The sequence below is a fragment of the Channa argus genome, chromosome 4 (assembly GCF_033026475.1).
Source record: "Channa argus isolate prfri chromosome 4, Channa argus male v1.0, whole genome shotgun sequence".
NCBI classification, from domain to species: Eukaryota; Metazoa; Chordata; class Actinopteri; order Anabantiformes; family Channidae; genus Channa; species Channa argus.
Window position 1 is genome coordinate 7,365,447 of NC_090200.1, and position 7,369 is coordinate 7,372,815.

Consider the following 7,369-nt stretch of genomic DNA (forward strand, 5'->3'; position numbering starts at 1 on the left):
GGCTGGCGAATGATGCTGTGTATTATTAGTGTTGTTTGCTCCCACTGCACCAGGTGTGTGAGCTGAATTGGAAATTCTTAGGAGCAGGCTGCAGCAAAGGTGGGAAATATAAATGCCACCATGGAAGCCATATGAAACATAACATGCCAAAGCAGGAATTATATTCCATCTGTACTCAAAGCTTCTGCAGGATGACCTTTTCACACTGCATATTGATTGTGGCTATGCCTAATGAGTAAAGCTACTTTAGCCAACATCCAGTGGAGGAAAGAACATTAAGATTAAAGGAGAAATACACCCCTGAAAAAAAAGCAGCGCTCTGTGATGTAACATGCCTCATTTCTGTGTTTCTGTAACCTGGCTTTATAATCAGAATATTGGCCAGGAGTCATTTGAAGAATTTACATAAATTGAGTTAACATTGACTGTAGCTCTCAGCCTCATCTATAACTTTACGTCCACTGAGGACTTTGTATCCTATGAGAAACATTAACATTGAGCAACTCAGCTGTTTATCACACGGGGCAATTCATATCCTGGCCCTTCAAGGCCTTGACTGGTTCCTGTCTGTTAAACATGGACTGCAGTTCATTCTGCTTGTGTCGGTATATTAGACGTGATGTTTCATACATGGGCTGTGAAGGCTCGCTGGGGAGATGGATGTATTCTTCAGCCTCCCTTCCTTTGTGTTTTCATGGCATCTCTTCATTCTCTTCACAATGAAAACAGTCCGCCATGTTGTTATACTGATGGCACCTACTTCATCTATTTTATAAGCCACTAATAAGCCCTTTATTGCAGTAGCCTAAGAGCTTGTTTGGCTGGTTAACTACTAAAGGCTGCCAGTGGTTCAGACTAGCTTGTCAAAATATCACTGAGAGAATGTGCAGACACGTGGAGAACAACCAACCAACACACACACACACACACACACTGCTGCAATGTCACCACTCCTACTCATTTTCTATTTGATGGAAGCGGTGCCATCTGCTGTCTTTCTGTGTCTCATCTCTGCTGCAGGTTTTGAAGGCTGCTCCATGGTGCCCTCTATCTACCCACTGGAGACGCTGCACAACCTGCTCTCACTGAAACAGGTGGAAGAGTTTCTCAGCAGGGTGTGCGTGAGCAGCAGCGAGGCCCACGCCAAAACCATGAAAGGTAGGTCTCAACTGTGAGGCGGCAAACAGCTATAACATATTTTTTTAACCTGCATTTTTATTGGCTTTTTTTCTTTTAGTCAACTTCTGCATTAATTATTAAATCAAGATGAAAGCTTTGAAAAAGCTTAAAAAGTCAGTATATTACGTACATGATTAAAAGTGAGGATGTGTGAATTTGACAAATTATTTATGCACACAAGTGCAAGTGGCTCTTGAATTATGACAGAGTTGTTTTAAAAAAAAAAAACAAGAACATTGTACAGAACATTGAGGTAGCAGCTTCCTGATTTTAGTCAGGTCAGCTGTGGATAGCATCAACTCTGTGACTGTCTGATTTGTGTGCTCTCTGCAAGTTGGTGAGAAAACGTGTCAGAGTAGAGCTTGGACTCTTAATTTTGGACTCTTTGATTAATTTCTTCCCTCCCTGCTGGAGTAATGACCTGCTTTATTTCAATTTGAGGTGATAGTTTTAAGTTTTTAACCTCTGATTAAGTCTAAATTAGCTGCTACAATTCCTTTTTGTCCCTTACAATTTGGGGATTAAGTTACCAATAAAAGCTGTGGTTCCTATAAAGTCCATCTGATGTGCATGTACATACCCACTTATGTTGTTTAAAGGTAAAGTTTTTAGTCATTACTATGTTTCAAATGCTGTGTGATGCAGGAACCTACTCTCAAAATCTTCTTTGACTTATTATTACTTACACTGTGGCTCTGTTAAGGAAAATGAGGTTCAGTAAATGACTTTTCCAAACCGGTCTGTGCAAGTCTTTCTGTCTTTGCTCCAGCGCTCTTTGACTCTCAGAGCCAGACGTCTCTCTGCAGCCCCCAGCCGCCGCTGTCCTCTGGATCCAACGCATCTCTTCGTCCACCAGGCCAGTCTCCGTGGCGTAAGTGTGTTCATGAGTTTATGCAATACAGTGACCCGTTTGTGTTTAATACTGCACGGACAGATCAAATACATCTCCAAAATGTACATTTTCATTCACATGCAGCAGCAACCAACTAGCTTTCACTGTCAGTCTGTCTTGAACAAGGCCGTTAATCCTCAGCTTTTCCAGCAGAGCTGTTCTGTCGCCGCACTGAGCATCTCCCATGTGTGAAAATGAGTAACTGTACAAATAAGAAGCAGAGTGAAACTGGAAAAGAGTCCTGCTCAGCAAAAGCTCACTGATGATTTAAAAAAAAAAAGACAGCTTTCCCCCTCTAGCTTGACCTCCATATGAAAAATGTATGAAGCAAATGTGACCTGATAAGCAGTCAATTATCTGCAGTGATATTAATAAGTACAGATTCTAACTGAATCCTAACAAGGTCACACGTTCAGCCCCACGTCAGCTGAAACTGGCCGTTTTTCCCTGAACATAGGTCAGAACCAGGGCTGCAGCTGCAATGTGATTGTGATCACATATTCAGCCTGAAGAAATATGAATAGTTTGCAGAGGTGGATGGAATAGTTGGTGCAATAAAGAAGCTACAACTTTCTCTTAATGAAGAAGAAAAAATAAAAGAAATAAGTCTGTTGAACTTTGCTTAAACAGAATATTTTACCTAATAAAACAAAGGCAAAAGACCAGTTTTCGCCAATTATAATAAACTAAATTAGTGATTATAAGATTAAGGTATAATGCTAATTACAGAAAACATTTTGAATTCTTTTCATTTGCTTTATATTATTAAAAATATCCTGTTGATTAAAACAATTTAGATTTTAATTTAAAATTTTCATTCAGGTTAAAAGTGTATTTCAGAGAAAAGTTTCATCTTGTTTTTGTGTAATAATAATGATGATAATAATAATAGTTTGGTCCACATCTGTATATGGACAAGAATACAACAGGTACAATGAGCCAAAAGGATGTTGTGGAAACAAGGCAGTTTATGTTTATATTGAGGTTTATTTGTTTGTTTGTTTTTGTTTTGGTTTGTTTTTTTCTTTAGAAAACATGATTAAAATTATCAATATTCTCCCACCATTTTCAGGATAGTTTTATCTGATCCAATCTCTGGGTTTTAAATTAGAACCATATTAAATGGAGAAAAGTAGATTATTCTCTTTTGAGAAGCAGGTACCAGTGAGTGTTCTGATAAATAATTGAAAAGATTAATAGAGTTGAAATTGTTTTGTTAGCGGTCGACACTGTCAGACTCAGACTTGCACGATTAATATTTTATCAGATCTGTTAAACATTCATGTTCTTTCAGTAAACTAATTGATAATCGATTAATTGTTTCAGCACCACTCTGAACACCAACCTGAACAGCCAATTTAAGTTTCTCTGGGTAAGAGCATCATCTAAAATGTGCATCTTAAGATAACGGGACGTGGGTATTTCAGGAACACGGTGCATTTCCCCAACTGTCAGACAGGCACAATGTGATGGTCTGACATACGTTATTAAAAGTCGATTAAAACATAAGTCAGAAAGAACATCACAGCCTCTTTAACAACCTATTCACTCCTCATTTAATGTCTTCACCCTCTTCTTGCGTCTGTTTTCTGGGTGGTGAGGTGATTGATTGGTCCTCTTGCTTGTGTTGTTGATGGATAAAGCACCTGCTCTGTGATATCTCTTCGCTCATTTTTCCTGTGTTCACACCCTTTTAATTTCACCTCTTGTTATTTACACTGGGCTCCCTCTCTGTGGCGTTTTTATTGATGATCTCTCTCCGCCTCTGCTGTCGGTTCGTGGTCCAGACCTGGGTTTGCTGTGACTGCAGTTTAAGGTTTTTACTCACACACGGCAGTTCACAGCAGCTGGAGCGAAAGGATGCTTTTTGTTAAATCCAGCCTTAAAGGCAGCCATTGTATGTATTTGTGTCAAAAAGGATGCTGAAACATTTGAAGTCACTGTAGCGGAGGAACTTCCATGATTTCTTGGTAAATTTTCATGATTTTCTTAATAATAGATGGAAAACAGTCCTAAACTTAAAGAGTCCTGTAGGTGATCTGAGCCTGTTCTAGTCAGTTCATCACTAGACACACTGATGTACACGTGGCCTGATTTTATACAACCCCAAAAACACTTTTTTATAAAGTTCTCCATGGCAACAGAAGATGACACGGTGCCCAGGTGATGCTGTTGTTTTCCCCCCCGCACCCCCTACCGGGTGTTTTTCTCATGACGCACATACAGTAACGCAACAAACACACCAGACTCTCTGAGTGTCTGAGTAATAGGGGCTTCCATTAGGGACTGAATGAGGTTTAAAAAGATGTATTAATTAAATAAATTATTAATTGATTTACAGGCAGAGGTATTGATTGTGTGTGTGTGTGCGAGCTTCAAGATAATGAACTGATTTTACTTATTTATTTGCTGTTTTCCTTCAGACGGCAGCATCCCGTCCAGTGCTGTATCCAGTGCAGGCCCCTCGTCCCCAAACACAGACAGTTCCTCACTGAACTTCAGCTTCAATGAGTAGACTGTCTGAGAATCCCAAGGACTTCTGGGTAACGGAGGAAAAGATGTTCTTGTCATCCTGTCTGTGCCACTGTTCACATTCACAAAGAAACCCTGGCAGAGATGAAGACTCAGGTGAGGGGTCACTGTCCCTCATTAGAAAAACTTGAACTGGAGCAACTGCAGGTGTCTCACATCTGCACCTTCCCTGTTTCATACGGCGATAAGACATTGGACCTTGACCATTTTGGAACCTCTCATGGCCTCGACCCTCTGCTTCATTCAAACACCAGCTCCAGCACTGTACTGAGCCAAGTTTCAGACCAGTTGAGCCTTTAGTTCAATTTGGATGCTGCCAGAATCCAGATATTTGTACAGAACCTTTGACTCACCAGCTGGCTCATTTCTGACCTTTACAGCTGAACCGTGTTACAGACTGAGTCAAAGTGTCAGCCATCACTGAATCACTTTTGAAATGACAAAAAGTTGCCATGTTGTATATTTTCCTCCATTCGACGGCACCAACTCATGCAGCCATTCCCCAGCTGCCCTGAGACAACACAGACTGCTGTTTGGGAAATTTGTGTGAAATTAAGTGGCATTTGATGTTGGGTGAAAATTCAAGCTTAGAAAAGTGTTTATGCCCTGAGAAATAAGATTTTAGTTTCCTATCTTGGACTTAGACTTGGAGGAGGAATGAATAGCACTCAGGTCTATTCCGTATGCAGCTGTAGCCATAAGCTGGCTAGCTTACCTTAGCTTAGCTTAGCTTAGCTTAGCTTAGCTAAAACACTGGCAACATTTGAGCCTGGCCAAGTCCAAAGATAATAAAACAATACGTCTAATAAACCTCTTATATCTTGCTTGTTTACTTGGTACCCACACTTGCTGGACGTTGGATGTGATGGGATATAACTTCAGAGTGATTGTCCCTGGACAGAGCCAGGCTTATTGTTTGTTTCCAGTCTTTGAGCTAATCTAATTAGCTCCATATGAGAGGGTTGTGCTCTCATTTCATTATTACCCAAACATCAACATTTTCCTTTTAACAGATCACGTCAGTCGTCTTGTGAATTGAGGGTATTTTCACCAATCCCCACGCAGAGCAGTTCCCCAGTCTGCAGCTAGGATTAGCTTGCTCCAGCTCTAAAGCGCCGCTGTCGTTCTGAAACGATCAAACAGGGATCAGACCGACGAACCGCTTCACTGGGTGACGTTTCTTCATTCCTACACTCTCGGTTGAGTGCTGAAAAAGAGCAGATCTTGCACAGACATGACCAATTGACCCTCTGTTTGGGGATTGTTCGTGTAAAAGTTTTCCTCAGACCTAAGAATGGGCCTTGTTCTGACTCCATTTTGAACTTGGCGCTTCTGTTGTCAAAGCAACACGTTCACACATGGTCTAACTGTGATATACAAAGATGGGTGTCTATGTTGGTTTTTCTGATCTGATAAATCACACGTGGTGGTCTTTAAAATCTGGAAGGAAATGGGTCATTTTAAATTCATTCAATTGGTCTGTTCACTTTTTTGTACTTTTTTTTTTTTTCTCCTGCTTTTTTTTTTGTCTCAGTTTTTAGTTTACATCACAAAGCCAAAACAACAGGACTCAGTTATGATTAGTTTTTGTTGAATACAGGTATTATGTGAAATTCAAGCTAGCTTGACCAAACTGTATTAATCTTTTTGTTGATCGCCTGCTGTTAAATTGAAACGTTATTTATCTGAGAATAGGACAAGAGAAATATTTATAAGTCAGACTATTATACACACTGTGGATTTCTGCTGTATTTTATTGCCTTTGAATTTGGGGCTTACAAATCAAATTTGATTTCAAGCAAATCTGTGGTATAGACTTATTTTAGAATAAGAGGGAAAACCACTGGTTTAGGTAAATGGCTGTAAATGTTTTCTCAGTGTGTTGACCTACATCCTGCCGCACCGAATTCCATGTGAATTTTAAATGGTAATGAAATCATAAAAGATGCTCAGGTTAGACCTATCATGAATCTTAATGATGGAAATTTTTGTTGTTGTGTTTTTTTTTTTTTTAATCAACTTGGGCTCGATGTTGTTAAATTTGAAGTTGACTTTAAATCTCCAAAATAATGACTTTTATTACTTTCAGCAAAAATTGCAGTCACAGCTTTAAGCCTAAAACATTCGGCAGCAGCAAAGTACCAGTGGGACAAATGCAAGTGCTCCCTGCTCATGTCTGCCTTGTTAAACTGTAAATCTGGAAACACCTACTGTAGAATGAAGTTTTTAATAAAAAAATATGTTTTTATAATATATGTAGTAGTCATCATGTAAAAGCTTTTACCTGAATCTGAGCAGATGTAGGAAATTTTACTGTATTTATGTGATAATTTAATGCCAACCAAAGACTGTTTGTTTTCTGTGATGCGTTGGGCTGCTGGAGAACAAAGTCCAGGTTGAATTGTGTCAAATCTGTATCATTTCTGTTGTTGTCCCCCATCTCTTGAGGTTCAGGTTGGGGTGAGAAAGGAAGAGAGGGTAATAAAAAAATTAAATGGTTTTGGTTGTCAAACAGCACAAATTGCATGTGTTCACACCTGCAACCTCTCTGTCAGTGTGTGTGTGTGTGTGTGTGTGTGTGTGTGTGTGTGAACCATCACTAGTTCATTGCCATTGTTGGGTTCAGGTGGAGGTTGGGTCTGTGGTGGTGGTGGTTGTTAACATGGGACTAATGGGCTGAGGATGCGTCATGTCACCGGGTGTCCTCACGTCTGTACACAGAACAACGTGTGCTTGTTAATGGCGGCCAGTCCAGATGCATTCGCC

At 40.0% G+C, this 7,369-nt stretch overlaps 1 protein-coding gene across 25 annotated transcripts in view; it reads left to right on the plus strand.

Moving 5' to 3' along the window:
* The window catches only part of ppip5k1b (diphosphoinositol pentakisphosphate kinase 1b), a 41,448-nt gene extending 34,346 nt beyond the window's left edge, over positions 1-7,102 (plus strand). For 21 of the 25 annotated variants that reach the window (XM_067501258.1, XM_067501259.1, XM_067501261.1 and 18 more), the window contains 3 exons: positions 1,021-1,158; positions 1,949-2,050; positions 4,495-7,102. In XM_067501258.1, the coding sequence (XP_067357359.1) occupies positions 1,021-1,158; positions 1,949-2,050; positions 4,495-4,586 (332 nt within the window). In that variant the 3' untranslated portion in view covers positions 4,587-7,102. Of the gene's footprint in view, positions 1-1,020; positions 1,159-1,948; positions 2,051-3,397; positions 3,444-4,494 lie in introns of those variants that run through there. The other 4 variants (XM_067501281.1, XM_067501284.1, XM_067501262.1 and 1 more) reach the window with 3 other exon arrangements.
* Positions 7,103-7,369: the final 267 nt, after the last annotated feature.